At 32.6% G+C, this 16,791-nt stretch overlaps 1 protein-coding gene across 1 annotated transcript in view; it reads right to left on the bottom strand.

Moving 5' to 3' along the window:
* Window positions 1–4,432: 4,432 nt before the first annotated feature.
* The window catches only part of LOTGIDRAFT_114718 (hypothetical protein), a gene marked incomplete at both ends in the record, with an annotated part of 58,315 nt that continues 45,956 nt past the window's right edge, over window positions 4,433–16,791 (bottom strand). The window contains 17 exons of the mRNA XM_009052840.1: window positions 4,433–4,702; window positions 5,671–5,771; window positions 6,754–6,854; window positions 7,074–7,224; window positions 7,736–7,838; window positions 8,114–8,269; window positions 8,587–8,750; window positions 8,994–9,140; window positions 9,407–9,520; window positions 9,685–9,855; window positions 10,058–10,323; window positions 11,175–11,296; window positions 12,199–12,351; window positions 12,707–12,823; window positions 13,514–13,621; window positions 14,207–14,311; window positions 15,322–15,695. Coding sequence (XP_009051088.1) covers window positions 4,433–4,702; window positions 5,671–5,771; window positions 6,754–6,854; window positions 7,074–7,224; window positions 7,736–7,838; window positions 8,114–8,269; window positions 8,587–8,750; window positions 8,994–9,140; window positions 9,407–9,520; window positions 9,685–9,855; window positions 10,058–10,323; window positions 11,175–11,296; window positions 12,199–12,351; window positions 12,707–12,823; window positions 13,514–13,621; window positions 14,207–14,311; window positions 15,322–15,695 — 2,723 coding nt within the window. The remainder of the gene's footprint in view (window positions 4,703–5,670; window positions 5,772–6,753; window positions 6,855–7,073; window positions 7,225–7,735; window positions 7,839–8,113; window positions 8,270–8,586; window positions 8,751–8,993; window positions 9,141–9,406; window positions 9,521–9,684; window positions 9,856–10,057; window positions 10,324–11,174; window positions 11,297–12,198; window positions 12,352–12,706; window positions 12,824–13,513; window positions 13,622–14,206; window positions 14,312–15,321; window positions 15,696–16,791) is intronic.

Genomic DNA, 16,791 nt, shown 5'->3' with positions numbered 1-16,791 from the left:
AATGTCATTGTTCAAATAAAAGAACAATTTACCATTTTTTCTAAATTTCTGTTTTATGCAAACGTGAGTTTTCAATCAAACATAATCTTATATCTTTAGAAATACCAAAGCAAAGTATTGTATGATATATTGATAATAATCTTTAATTTAGATTTGGTTAATCTTATATCTGAAAAACCTAATTTTGGCAAATATAATGCAATCACAATATTTGGAAAACAACAAATAATAATAATAATAATAATAATCAACAACACAACATAGAAACGGAATCATATAGAAGCATAGTTTCTATCCTGATCCAGGGGCATAGCTGCCTTCAAAGGGCAAAAATATGGGGCATGCACTAAAATAAGCATTGGAAGCATTTTCTAAATTTAGCTTTGCAACATCCTAAAGAAAAATTAACCATGATTCCTTAAAATGATAATAGATATCAAACATTGTCCAAATATTGAAACTTAAAAATTTATTGGAATTATAGATACAGCCTTTAACATGAAAGTTTGTTCCAGGAATATACTGTAGACAATGTATTTTGTTTTTTTTTTTAAAATGCTAACCCTACTAAGCTGTTCAAGGAACAGTTTTTGATTTTTCAACATATATTTTTTTTACTAATTTTTTAAGCTGTATTACAATTTTCTGTTTTGACTATTTCCTTTGGTTTAAACATTTTAGTTTAAGTTTTTAGAAGAATATCAACCCTTTGTATCAAGGGTTTTTTTAATCATCTTACTCAAATACCCTTTATAAAATCAGATCATTTAGGTGCTGGAGAATATTGATCATGTCTGAAAGCACAGTAATTTTCTTAAAAAACACTCTACACATTAACAAATACAATATTTTGTCTAATAAAATAACAATTAACAAATTACCAAGTTATATCCAATTAGCTATGCCCCTACTAAATTTTAACAATGCAAACAAATAAGCTGACTTTCACATAGCTAGGAATGCAGATACATACGCTAATAATCAGTTCAACATTTGGTAAAATTACCAAATCCAAAAGCAATAATGACATATTTCAAGAATTCTCTTTATCAAGTCTTGGTGGAATTTTAAATCGATTAGGAATTTTCTAGTTATTCAGAACTGTTTCATGGACAAATTGACACATTATAATGATTCAAATAGACATTTTCATTCTTTGAAGATCTTCCATAGAAATTAAATAAATTTAGACCTGAAATTTCTTGATTTAATGATTTTAAACTTTTCTTTGCATCTTTCTTCAAAATTAAATGACCAAAAAAATCACAAAATATCTATCTGGTATTACCAAATGTCTATAATGAATGATAAGTTGAATCAAATACCTCTTTAACCTTCTAGAAAACATTTTATCAGAATAAAACAAACAAGGCCTAAACAATTAACTAACATAAAGCCTTCAAATACTAAAATATAAAACTGCAAGAATATCACAAAATCTTGTATGGTAATGGGTGAAAAGGGGCACATTTGGGCCAATTTTTGCACAAAATTGCAAGAGAATTTATGGGTAATATATGCCCACTTTTGAAAAAGGGACTGGTTTTCACAAAAAATAATCCCCAAAAAAATCTTAGGATTGTCGGAAACAGAGTTCCATTTCTTAAATAAAATGTTTTTATATCACATGAATATATTTGGGACCCAGGGTGCTGTTTGATTCATTAAACTCGTATCATGATTTTCTCTCTCAAACAGTACACAGTTACTAATATAAAAAGTTCAAAATAAACCTACAAACCATTGTGGGCATGTTAAAAATGATTTTTATTACAAAAATGGTTTAAAAAACAAAAATTGTTCCATAATGCAAAGCACAACATTGTTCAAATACTAACAATACTGTACAAAAATACCAAGTTCTAATATAAACAGGATTTAAAACTGATTTTACAAATATTTATAAATTAATCATCAATTACATTCAACAACAATCCTGAACAAATTGCAAAATTACACAAAAACAAAACATAGCCTAATCATTAATCAACCTAATCATTAATCGTATCTTAATATTTAATAACAGAACACAATTTTTATGATATACTTCGCCTTAGTGTTATTGTGTTCAATAAAACTCAGGAGTAGTATACCATAAAATTGTGTTCCATTATTGAATGTGATTTCAACCCCTTTGTGTTGTGTAAGGATTATTGATGTGATGATGGAGATATATATATCTTAAATACACCATACAAGACTGAATATTAGAAATCATTTCATCAGTAGTGTATTTAGGGAGACCCCTCTCATCAGGCATTACTAGATATACCCCTGCATATCATACAATATCAATAATGAAAAAATATCCTTATGTTCAACTTTCTTCCAGACTAAAACATGTAATATACTCCATTGTGCACAGTCATGTTCAGAGCAAAAAAAATCCCTTTCAAATATTGCAAATTCAATTTTGACAATTTTCAAATGTTTCAAATAGCATTTCTGTAACAAAATGCTGTCTTGACGCAAAACACAACTTGAATGGTTTTAAAATTCACCCAATTAAAATTTGCTTGACGCAACTGGCAAATACTACCTAATCAAAAGCCCTGGTATATCTAATGTCTTTCCATTTCAAGCCACTAATAAGCTCTCTCTAAATCTTGCACTATTATGAAAAACTTTATACAAATATAAGTAACGATATAATACATTCAAATTGCACATGGAATTTCTAAAATCTAGAAAATACTTTTCAGAGTTGTGTTTAACTCTTGGTTTTATTATAAAGGTAAAAAAACAATCAAATACTGTTTTTGTTGTTCAACTCTCATTCACAAATTATAATTTTTTACTGTACAAAAATCATAGTACATTGTCTCTATACAGTTACTAACAAGTCCCATTCTTCGGTAAGGCATAATTTTCCAAAAATATCATGCATGCAAGGCTAGAAATAGAGTGTCAAGTCATTGATTTGACACCCCTCAATCCCTAATTGAACTCTCCAAATAATAATCTGTCTATGTATATAACAATTGTTATGCATTTACAGAAGAGTTCATTTATAAAATTAGGGGATGTTTTATTCCTTCAAATCATTTTAGCCCTAGTCATGGTGTTGCAAGGTCAGGCATTGTTACCATTAATTGCCTGCTCTATGCATCACCCCAATTGGTATAAATATATGGTGTACTACAAATGTTATTTATTACGAAAAAAATCGTAAAAATTGTCAAAATCAGGTAAACTATTGTCATGGATTTTCAACTATTACAGTGTAAATGTCGTGGGTCAAAGTTCAAATGTCATGCTGACAAAACAGTGTTATATAGGTAATGGTCATTTCCTGAGGCAATGCGAAAAAGACTTAATTGCTATCCGAGTAAAGTTGTCGTATTTCGGAACACTATATTGCTCTTGATCTTATTCATTTTCAATATCATATACCAAAATCACTTATTGCGCATTTCAGCAATTGAAAGTTGTATGTGTTCGTAATGGTTGTCAGTGTTTATTAGTCTTTGTTGGTTTATTGCTTAAATCAGCAACAATGTTGTCTTGTCCATGGTTAAAAGTCAGATTCCTCAGTTGCCATCTTGGATTCACAGTCTCACAATACTTCATGTTTATCACAGACAACTCCTCAAGTTCGCAGGTCAGAAAAAACGCGATATCAAACACCTTTACACATAAAAATCTTCCATCCACAGAAACAATTCTTGGTGTTTAAATTCCAACTCCATACCCATTTCTTTCACTTTCCCAGTTTGAAACTCAACTTTGAGAATTTTTTGATTCGGAAAGGACTCTTCTCTCCCAGGCTAAGACTAGGACTTGGACAAGCTTTGGCAGACGTTGCTGGTGTTGAGGTACTGCTGACAGGAGCTGGAAAACTGATTGATCTTTGGAAGGATTCTGGAAAATCAAAATGAAATTCATGAAATAATTGAAGGATTAAACCTCACGGAGAAGAGATATTCAGAATAATTTCAGGAGCCAGAATAATATATTTGATATTACTGAAAAAATTTAAAAAAAATATAACTATGTAAATCCAGGGAAATAACAATTTGGTCCAGTAGGCATGAGTGAGCTAGTAGGCATGAGTGAGCTAGTAGGCATGAGTGAGCTAGTAGCTAGAGCTAATCATTAAAGATTCAATTTATTAGGGAAGTTTATTAAAAAATAATTACCTGCTAAATGAGGAGATGGTGTGAGTCGTTCTGGGCCTGCTGACTGATGTTTTACTATACGTTTTGGTCCCATTCCCTTCTTAGCTAACCCATGGGGTCCTTTCCATTCTATGCTTGTGCTAATCTTGCCTTTTTCCTATAAAAAAAAAAACAACAACTTTGTATTATTTCAAGGATTTTTGAAAATCTGAAATTTTACAGTAAGAATGGTGGTTGTCACAAATGACAACATCACTATATCAAGTGATCTAATACAGTTTGAACTCATATGGAAAGTTCTATATCGATTTCTATTAATTTTTTTCATCAAATGACATGAAACACACCTCAAGACCAGTAGCAACAGCAGCTTCTTTCTCCATCAAAACAAATCTACCATTGGTCTTCCATTCGTTCTGTACATGATAGACATTTTCATCATCCGCCAGAACGCGACTGTCACATCTATCACTGGTACGAGCCTGGCCTGGGGTAGTGTGAGGGTCGTTCACTATCTCAATCTCTTCTACCAATACATAGTCTCGAGGATCTAAAGTGTTCGTCCTGTGAGCTTTCATCACCGCCTGTAACAAGATCAATTCACAATTTCAAAAACTGAGTAGTTTTATGGAGGCAGAATACCCTGGCAATCATCTAGTATGTATATCCTATGCATGGGGAGAAGTGGCCCGAGTTATGACATCGTACGGGAACTTCAAATACTATAGGGAAAACAGAGACATTGACATCTACTAATGATGCATATAGGGGAAGCAGGGGAGAAGTGGGCACCTACCTGAGTTATGATATCCTGTGTGGTACTAGTTACAGAAGCTTTAAATACAATATAGGGGAAACAGGGGAGACATGGACATCTACTAATGATGCATATAGGGGAAGCAGGGGAGAAGTGGGCACCTACCTGAGTTATGATATCCTGTGTGGTACTAGTTACAGAAGCTTTTAATACAATATAGGGGAAACAGGGAAGACATGGACATCTACTAATGATGCATATAGAGGAAGCAGGGGAGAAGTGGACACCTACCTGAGTTATGATATCCTGTGTGGTACTAGTTACAGAAGCTTTAAATACAATATAGGGGAAACAGCGGAGACATGGACATCTACTAATGATGCATATAGGGGAAGCAGGGGAGAAGTGGACACCTACCTGAGTTATGATATCCTGTGTGGTACTAGTTACTGAAGCTTTAAATACAATATAGGGGAAACAGGGGAGACATGGACATCTACTAATGATGCATATAGGGGAAGCAGGGGAGAAGTGGACACCTACCTGAGTTATGATATCCTGTGTGGTACTAGTTACAGAAGCTTTAAATACAATATAGGGGAAACAGGGGAGACATGGACATCTACTAATGATGCATATAGGGGAAGCAGGGGAGAAGTGGGCACCTACCTGAGTTATGATATCCTGTGTGGTACTAGTTACAGAAGCTTTAAATACAATATAGGGGAAACAGGGGAGACATGGACATCTACTAATGATGCATATAGGGGAAGCAGGGGAGAAGTGGGCACCTACCTGAGTTATGATATCCTGTGTGGTACTAGTTACAGGAGCTTTAAATACTGTATATGGCTGGTCAGGAGAAACATTGTAAACACAGAGAACAAACATATGTTCTGTTGAATCCCAATCTGAGGTATCTTCCTCTAGTCTCTGTAATTGGATAAAAGCACATTGGTACTTATGCTTAAAACACCATATTTTAATTCTGTAGCAAAGCACTATGTTTGCCAAGCAAACAAATAAAGAATTTTAACAACACCTACACCTTCACAAAACTAATAAATAACAGCAAGTAAAGAGCAACAAGAGACAACTTTCAAGGATCATTGATGTACACATTATAAACACACAATCTGCATTACTGAACTTCCTTATATCTTACCTTCTGTTCTTTCAACATTGTTGTCATCCAAGCTCTGCTACTTGGGTCCTGAAAGACAATGAAAACCAATCAATCGAAGTTTTACATCCTACTTTTCTGAATCTTTTTAGGTCAATGAAGATGGGCCAGTAGCTGACAGTAACAAATCAACTGATTCTAAACCACTGGTTTCATTTAAAGACAGACAGAAAGTTTTCGATGTGCTTATACGTTTCTGATATGAAAATAAACAAGAGATGGTGTGCACTAAAGGGAAGCAAATCTATAAATAGAAACTTACATCGCCTAATTTTCTGAGTATAAATCGACCAGCTCCCTTCCATTTATTCTGAGCCTGTAAAACCTTTTCCGTCATTTCTAAGATTCTTTGAGAACTGGCTTTTTCTTGATCTTTCTTCTCCCATCCACTCTGTACGTCCTCCACCAATACATAGTTCCCTACTTTCTCTTCTAACCAACCAACTTTAGCCATGGCCTGCAAAACAATTCACAGAGTTAATATATCTTCTGATTATTTTTGAATTAACCAGGCAGCCATTTGTCAAAATTAACTTTTGTCACAAATGTAGTATTTCTCAAAATAATATTTCTACATTCACAACAAATTTTAAGGCAAGATTCTTTGAGAAGCAGGTCTCAACACAAATGATACTTGCTCGAAAAAAAATAAACAAATACTCAAAATATCCTTAAGGACATAAATCTAAGTTAACCAACCTGAGCAATTGCATCATAAGCAGTTGTATCTTGAGTAGTTTTAAGGATAATATATTCATCAGGGGCAGTAACTCCAAACACACTGATAAAAAACATTCTACGTTTTAACTTGGTACCAATAGGACCGACCACCTGGAAAAGAATCAAAATTATTTTGACAAATTGAAACTCAAGAGGAATAGAGATACTGATTAATATTACATCATAACAACTTTAGTTGCCATTTGGTGCCATTAAATTCAAACTCAAAAGTCTCCTACTTACCTCTTTTCCTTCAGCTCTGCCGTATTCTGACAGTTCTTTGACTTTAGCAAACAGAGACATTCGTTTCCCACTGTGGGCAGACTGTGCGAAGTCTACTACATTGGATGGTTCCAGTAGCTCCTCTTCATGTTTAGAGTAAATAAATAACGTAGCTAGTTCTAGATGCTGATTGGACGGACTGCGTAATCTGACGTGACGGTAACCTATAAAACAGATCATGTGATTGGTTAAATTTCAAACTGAATTTGCTTAGTCAAAAGAATCTTTTTCATTGCAAATTTAATTTATGAAGACTAAAGGGAGATAATTTTATCTTCAAAATTTCAAATTACATTGAAATATTTACATCATTAAGTCAAAAACTTATCAAATTCATGCAAATTAATATATATTGTGTGTCTCATTTACATATATATACCAAAAATAGTTTATTCATTGAAGTCAAGTAACAAAATATCAATCTACAATTAATGAGTTGTCTCCCTTTAGTCTTCAGAAATTTAAAAAACCAATTATTTCGACTTACTTCTATTCTTTTAGAACATTGATCTTTTATAAATTAAGAAAGTTTAAGACATCTGGCTAATTTAGACTACTATTGGAATATTCATGTATATCTATTCCAGTATATTTTTGTAGATTTTGTGATGACAATTTTGTGGGTAGATGAAACCCTGTGACAAATGATGAACAAATGCTTATACTGTTACCAACCTGGTCGAAGAGATTTTAATGGAATGATTCTCTGTGATACTAAATGATTAGTATTAGTATCTATAACAACAAATCTTATAAAGGCTAGATCTGGGAATAACACCTGAAATAGACAAAAATAAAAGTTGTATTACTGTGATAGTGATATATTTACAAATCTGTCTTAGTTTTTGTAGCGAATCATTCAATTGATTATTTCAAACTAGATTTTCATGGATCAGAAGGCATTCAATCTAGCTCCTGGATAACTTCCAACAGCAGATTATTACAAGTTCACTTGACTAGGATTCTGAGAATCTTTCTGAATGTGTTTTCAGAATGTAGGCCCTTAGAATGACAAGAACTATTTGGACAAAGTATGAAGAATCCATTTCTTACCTGAAAAGTGAAGATGTCATTCCAAATTGGATTGAGAGCATTTTTAGAGACCAGTTTAGACTTTTGTTTGGCACAATCCACTGGTATACCAATTATTTCTACCTCTATCTGAGTACTAGCTGTATGATTATAACAGACATTTTGACCAGATATTATCTACAAATAGAAACAACAAAATTCTGTATTACCATTCTTAATTATAATTTCAATTTATATTGCATGCAGATTTACAAATTAATTGGACTTAAGTCAGATTGCTAAAATAAAGCCCTTTGAAAACTTCTAAATGAAAAATTCATTACTTTTGTATGATAAGTAGGGAAAAAATTTGCAGTGGGCACTTAAAATGAAACAAACCAAATACCTTGAGAAACTTTTCTGGAAAAATAATGCTAATCATCTGTTAACAAGAGAAATTAATTTTGAGATAATTAAAATACAGTTCTTAAGAAATAAATATTGTGTGTACTTACATGTAGAGTAAGAATTGTAGCATGTAAACCATCAAAGTCTTTATCCCATGGATTAAACCTGTTATACATCATATGACTCTTATCCCACATGACTGATGGTTTTAATACATATCCTGATTTACCATTACCTTCAAACATTGCTGTATTTAACGACATGGCTGTGTCTAAAATAAAGAGATAAACAAAATAAAATAGAGTTTTAGATCGTAATTTCTTGCCATATTTTGTTTTTGAAGACTGTCAACAACATGCAGAGTACATTGAGGGAAATTTGTCTTGATGGTCATCGGTCAGGAGAGCTTTTAAGTTCATAGCCAAACATGGGGCTAATGTATCAAAACCACTGCTGTTCCTTTCTGAGACCTAATTCTTTGAGCTGCGAAACAGAACTATTTATTAAATCTTACCTTCAGTTTGGTAATTCAAGGCCACCATTTGGATACCAAAAGCCCAGAAAATAACAGGATTAAAGTTGGAAGAGTCTATTCTCATACCAGCAGGGTAGGTTCTCATCAGCTGTCTTTCAGTATGAGTTACATTGTTAAGGAGAATAACTATCAATATCAGAAAACATCCCTCAGACTGGTTGAGGTTTTTAATTTTCAATAATTATATGATATTTATCTCTAAATGTACTAGGACAAAAAGTCCCTTGATGAAAAATCTGAACATTTAAAGACTTGAAACGAAAGCTTTATATGAATTTACCTAATTACATATTTTTTCAGAATATTTGTTCAGACCTAGAGGTGTAAAGTTAAGCTTGTAATCAGATATTTTTCAGAAGGATATTTGACAACTCCAAGAGGATTCCTGCGACACAATGACTTGGCTTTATTTTCATTTAAAGATGAAACCAGGAAACATGGCGCCACCCCTTCACATTTCTTTAACTTGGGAACTATTCCAGGCGATGTTGCTTTCATTTCTTCACCTTGAAGAAAATTAAAAAAAAGTGATCATACAAAAAAGGTCAAAACATCCAAATTACCATGTGACATGTTTCAATAGTTGGGCAATTAATATTCATCCTTATGAAAAGTCAGGTGCCATTATGCAATTATAATTCCTTATGTCTATGAAAAAAATTGTAAAAACTTGCTAAATTGCTAGCTGAAATATATTGCATAGTTTTCAAAATGAAATTGTTACCTGCTTGAGCTAGTAATGTTGAGGTACTGGGACTGTTTCCGAGACTAGTAACTAAAATACTCTTTCTTGTGGGTTGTTTCTTCTGTTTTAATGATGTATTTGGACTTAAACTTAAACCTGGAAAAAGATGAATTGTCTTATTCAGAGTAGATTTTCAGCTCTAGATCAAAGTAAGAAATTTAAGCTCCACTATAGCATGCTTACTCTTCCTGAACATTATAGGAATACACTATACATCTGTTAATGTTAACATCCCTTTAACATGTTGAAAATATGAGCGTTATAATCACAATTATACTGTATAGGTAAACCAGCTCACCTCTAAATTTGACAGCTTGGGTGTATATAACAAGATCAGATAACTCTTTCGCTATTTGACTCGTTTTCTTTGGTTTACTCTTGGCAGGAACTTTTAAATCCAGATCATCATCAAAATGCCAGTCGAGTTCTGGGTGACTTTTAGGTCTGTTCTTTTCACTGAAAGACCCTGATTGGTTCCTGAAATAGAGATTTGATCTGAGATGAAATGAAAACATCAAAATTGCAGTCCAAGCAAAACTCACAAAGATTTGAATCAGTAGAAGCCTTAACAAACTTGTCTGCCCCTATTTCCAAGGACATTTGACCCAAGAACGCATCTCCATGATAACCAGCACATGCTTAATCTGTATTAAGAATGGCATTTGAATAGCTCGAGTTTGATTGTCATCTGCTCAGTGCTTCCAAGAGATAGCCAGATGTCAGCTTTCAGCCTGTATCATAAATCTCTTATAGAATCATTTTTGCCTTCATCCAAACACAGATTTAGAGCACCTGATTCTCAAAGATGATATTCCCAGGACTTTTACTAAATTAACTGAGACTAACCTTGGTACAGGCATTTCACCAAATGAATCTGTCCTTGACCTCAGTTGACCTTTATTTTTATCGTCAGTGTCAGGGGTTGGACTGTCTTGACTGTCGACTGATCTCCGTAAGTCTTTGGCTGCTGCTGAAAGAAATTTAAAATAAATTCAACAATAATTCGCTTAGACTATATCAGATACATATAGCATAGTTTGTAGTATTTTGAAGCCCATTCGCATGCCTTGTTTTTATAGAAACAATTGTCAGCTTAAAAATCATAATGCAAATATCAAGAGGTACTTGGACAGTTAATCCCCACATCCAATCTGGTTGGCCTGATAAGGATATTTTTCAGCCACGTAGTGTCCAACCATCATCGAAAACAATGATTGTACTTCAATATATCCAAATACCACTGGTATCATTATGACTTAATATATGCTTAAACAACCATGGCAGTTTTAATCAGAAAAGATAGATCGATATTTATATAAAACTGAAGATTTTATCCTTATTGGAATTAAATGCTGCTTTATCATGTGACAGACCTGAAACGAACTTAAAAAAAATAGAAGATGAAAAGAAATGACCCACCATCAGCAATTTCTTCTTCATCTTCATCCTCATCATCTTCATCATCAAAGTCATTAACAGACGTTGTTTCTGAATAGTTGGTTCCTGTTGAACTTGACGTTTTACTTTGGATCACAGTCTGAAAACAATATACAATATATTATAGTTAGTTGAAGGTAGAAACTCCAATAAGAAGCATAACAACTACATGGCACTGAAAGCCAAAATGAAACAAATTAGATGAATTGTGTACAAACATCTAATTTTACAAGAGAATAGTCTTTAAGATTACTCTATACCAAAAAACTGGTATGTCAGACAGATACTGGGTTCCAAACTGACAATTAGATTGACAATCAGCTGATATTACACTAGATATTACAAGTTGTCATAACTGTCATTCTTGATCTCGTATTGGACCAGAACAAACACCATCGAGAAAATAGGGCACAAATTCTAAATCCATCGTCACAGTGTCAAGTTATGGCAAACTTCATCTTATATCTTGACTGCATCTTTTTGCATCACGGAACGTTGTTAATACAGCAATTTGATTGGCTTATATGCTAGGGAATACAGCCAATCACAGACCTTGACAGAAAGACTTTAAACAAATTGGCTGAAGATGACATGGAGAACTATGATTGACTGTATGCACTAGCGTATAATCCAATCAAATCGTTTCATTTACAAACTTCCAGGATACAAGAATAGAGGCTATAGCAGTCAAGGTATTTGACACAGTTTGTAAGCTTGACATTGGGAAGATGATAGGAATCTAGTCTTCAAGTTATTCATTAGATTTCATTGATCACATTACAAACTCTAATAAGACTTGTATTAGAAATATGATGTTCTGTCTTATCTTCTGAATAATTCTAATTTGTCAGACACATGTTTTAACCTCTCTCTGAAGTTGACCTAAATCTTCTGTTCAAGTTATTTCATTCATTGATTCTATTCTAGTTTGTAATAAGACTGTAGTGAGGAATATGATATTCTGTCTATCTTTCAACAACTATTACTATCTCCTCCACAAACCTTTTTGACCACAGTAGGATTGTCGTTTTCACGTAATTTTTTATTTTTGATTAGTATTTTATATTTGAGTTGGTTCGGTGATGGCAGTTGAGGATCGTCACTGAAATCAGCATCAAATAAATACTTGGTGACTAGTTTCTCACCAAAAACATTCTGTAATAGAAATAAAATACACCAAATTGATGATTGTCAATGGCCAAATATACAATCAAAATTCCTGCTGTTTTGTAGCCATTTTTTTCAAAAGCTTAGGGCAGGGTAAGAAGGGGTGAGCATTGTATTTATAATTATACAGTAAATTTAAAATCAAGTTTTAAAAAGCTGGCAGTGAGCAAAACTGCAGCCATTGGATTATTTGAATTAATCAATTCAAAAATCTGCTAACTATTAACTCTTTGGCACTTTTGAAGCCACATTATAGCTAACTTAAAATCATTTCAAACATAGAAACATGTTACTGATTTACTTTAAAAAATAAATAAAATGACAAATTGTCAGTCAAACTTACAAGAAAAATCTGAGCCATTTTGATTTGTTGTGGTATTGAACAATGATTTTCTATTGATAGAATGACAGGAAATGGGGAAGTTACAAATGCACTTCTATTTATAGCTTCACACACACTCTGGAAAAAAAAGTAAAAAAGATATCAAAGACACAAACATGACAGAAATTCCATGTTAACGCCAGAAATAGTTCAGTGATAGATTAACATTACAGGAAATTCTTAAAATTGTAAATGAAGCTGCTATTCTAAGATAATCTGTATTCTTCATTCACTTGCAATATCAATCTACAACTGTGATTCTAATAGTATGAATATAATCTTCAAACATTCTGCAATAGTCTGAAATTTTCAGAGTGTTTTAAACCGAGATGTGAAATTTTCGTTCGGTAAAGTGAGCTTGAGCTCTTCAGTTGGAAAAGCAAATATATTTAAAGATGTTCATAAGTGCTAGCATTTATACGTGTTTCCGAAACACTTAAATATCTCCATAAGTGTCATTCAGGGTTTCTGTTCTATATCAATAGTCCCTAGTATTCCATCAAAATTAGACTGGATGATTAAGTCACAATGTCTGAATCATTGGGTTTCGATGGATCTTGTGACAGTAGTGATCAAGGTCTTCTGGATTTACAGAAACCATAGACATCAAATGAGAATGCAAGAAACAATGGTACACTTTCAAATATCAAAATGATGTCAATGGAAGCTATAAGTGTTGGTGATACTCATAGAAATCCTAGAGAATGTATATAGTTGGGTTTTGACGACACTCCCCTCAGAATGTAGAATACAGACAATCTGTCTTACCTTCAATGATATTTTAGTAGTTAGTGTATGACCATGATAAATAATAGGAGAACCATCATCACCATCCCAACAATCTAACTCAACACATCGACAACCAGTTTGTAATACCTACAATACACAAATATAGATAATAATATAATACAATGTTTCTACAAATTACATCATTTATCAACCCAACAATCTAACTCAACACATAAACAACCAGTTTGTAATACCTACAATACACAAATATAGATAATAATATAATACAATGTTTCTACAAATTACATCATTTACCATCCCAACAATCTAACTCAACACATCAACAACCAGTTTGTAATACCTACAATTATAATATAACAACAATGTTTCTACAATTTACATAGTCATGGTGCTCCAAAACTGATTTTTATCATACAAAACATTACAACATCTGAAATTATCTACTTTTTAGTTGTTCACTTTTTTCAGTTTTCAAAAATGTTTGCCTTTCTTTCTGTTACCCATTGATATGACATAACCTCTTCAGTTGAAAATGCACGATTTATGGTGTATTGCTATGTAAACAACAGAGCAGTTATAGGCTGATTAGGTTAATAATTTTTGAAAATAGTACAAGTATGTCCATATACTTAAATACCTTCTAGAAGATATTCTTTATAAAAATAAAAGCACCCTACAAATTAGCAATGTAAAATAAAGTAAAGAACATACCTGACTATATAATTCTACGGAGGATTCACCCTTTAATTGATGACCAGTAAGATAAGTATTATGAGAAGCTGCTATGTAATAATGAGACATGGGATGATTCATATCCTGCAAGGAGAAAACATTTTCTTATTAGGTCACATGACACATGTTTCTGATATATAATCCTCATCAGGACAGATAGATTTCAAATGGGTCTTAACTTTCCAAAGTGCTAACATGTGTTTCAGATATATAATCCTCATCACGATATATAGATTTGAAATGGGCTTAGCTCTTCAAACAGCTGACATGTGTTTCAGATATACAATCCTCATCAGGATAGATAGACTTTGAAATGGGATTTTAGAAGTTTGAGCTCATTAAGAAGCTTTACAGGCGAATTCATCCAATCCAGATTAAAGGATAAGTTCTGCTCTCTCATTTAATATTTTATCTTAGGCATTTTAACAAATTTATTGCTATCATAGTTCCTAACATTTTGAAAGTTAAAACCTATATATTAAACCTTCTAACAAGCTATGTAAGTGCACTAATATTAGCATAGTTCCTAAACAAAGTAGGCCTATGTCGTCTGGCAATCGCATAAAAATAAACAGATTTGAAACAAATTCAAGGTTGTTTTTATTTGTAAATTAATTTCTGTATCCAAATATAAAACTCAGCCATTTTGACCATTTTATCAAGAGGAACCAGAAATTCTTAATGAATATTTTATACTGTTATCTTAATTTTTAACAGACTTTTAACATAAAGCTTTCATTGATAGAATTAAATTATAATTGGAGTAAACTATATAGGTCTCCATAGACTACTGTAATGAATACAATAGAACAGAGTTTTTATATCCTACTGATCTTCTTAAAACTGGGCTAAATCAAATTCTAAATTCTACTTTCGAATGTTCACAAAAAGGAAATTTGGGTGAAATTTGTCTAATACCTTGACAAGTATTTAAATTCAGCAATTTGATTTGATTGTAGGCGAAAATAAATTAAACCAATCAAAGCCCTCGCTACAGCAGCCATATTCTTTACCTTCTTTTTGTCAGTCTGATTGGCTGTATTTGCTAGAGTACAATCCAATCAAATGAAATGATTATCAGAGGAACGACTTACCTCATCATGGTGACGAGATTTTTCTGGAATGTGGGCAAAATTAGCTTTATCCATAAGATAGCGTGAGAATCCTTCGAATGATAAACAACACCGATCTCTCAATGTAGAGTCTGGTTCATGACACTGAATTAATTCTATAATTTCATTATCATCCAGTTCCTCTTCTTGATAATCATAAATAAACTCGCGGAATTCTCGCCAACCCATACACCGATTTTGAGACGAGGACGATTCCACACCGGCACAGTTTGACATAATACTCGACACGGCGATAGCGTCACATATTTTATGTCGTTCCACATTTTCAGGTCCTGATAAATCCTGACTACTATTCCTGGTTATAACGTCTGGAAAATAAAGAAAAAATGACTTATCTTAGACGGGGAATTTGTGAGCATTTGTACAAATTTACGAAATAAAATTAGATCTTATTAGTTAAAAATCAAACTTTGAATATAAAATGCAAAAAAATTATCAAAACAACCTTCTTTTTTCCTAGTCAAAGTTTCAAATCTAAACAACATTCTCTCTAGACAATGTGACTAGTCTACAATATGCGATAAGCTATTTCACAACCATACAATTGCTGATTGTTGCTATACTAACTGCATATCAAATCGTTTCTATTTATCCAACTGATAATGCACTTTTCAGGATTTGAAATAAACAGTCTTATCAGTTATAAATCTCATAACATACATGTAGATACGTGTTTATACAGATATACACTTTTATAAAACTCTTCAAGATATAAAAAATCATAGGATAGCTTTTAAATCAAATCTTTATGACACAATGAGACATGTGTCCCTTTTCAAGATTCCTTAATGGCACTTCAATGAGATTTGATAACCTTATCATCAGGGACATATATATTCATCCTCTTATTCCAGAAGAACTCATTCAGTGATGTCAGTTTCACAAATACTGTTTAATAGTTATATCAATCAAATTTTACGTGGGTAAGAATTAGATCCAATACACAAAAGAGACATAATCTTTTCTAATATTCAGAAAAACGGAAAATTTGTGCTTGAATAGTGCAAATAAAAGTTATATTGAATCAAACATTTTCTCTGGCATAAGAAGTGTAGTACCGTACGTGTAGGCTATGATCTAGATTCTGTTAACACTTCCTGATTTTCAGGCAACAATTTTTGTTGCAAAACGCCGGGGGCTTTACGAGAGAATTCTGTAGGCAACTAACACAAGATCATTTGTAATCTTAATGACTTCCCTGTTGGTCATAAAGTTTTATGGTTTCAAGCGATAATAAACCCCTGAACTTAAAAATAGAGTGCCAACAATTTCATTATAATTTTAAAGAAAGCTGTAAAATTTTCGAGTACTAAAGACAAGGAAATGTTTTGGAGTCATGGTGATAAAGGCTTTGAATAACACATGAGAATTCAATTCATTGATTGGCTGATAACTAATTTGGGGTTATTATAGACATGTAGAAAGGAGGAT

Source organism: Lottia gigantea (genome assembly GCF_000327385.1).
Source record: "Lottia gigantea unplaced genomic scaffold LOTGIsca_19, whole genome shotgun sequence".
Lineage (NCBI taxonomy): Eukaryota > Metazoa > Mollusca > Gastropoda > Lottiidae > Lottia > Lottia gigantea.
The sequence above is the reverse complement of the archived record's forward strand: the minus strand, read 5'-3'. Positions and strand labels throughout refer to the sequence as shown.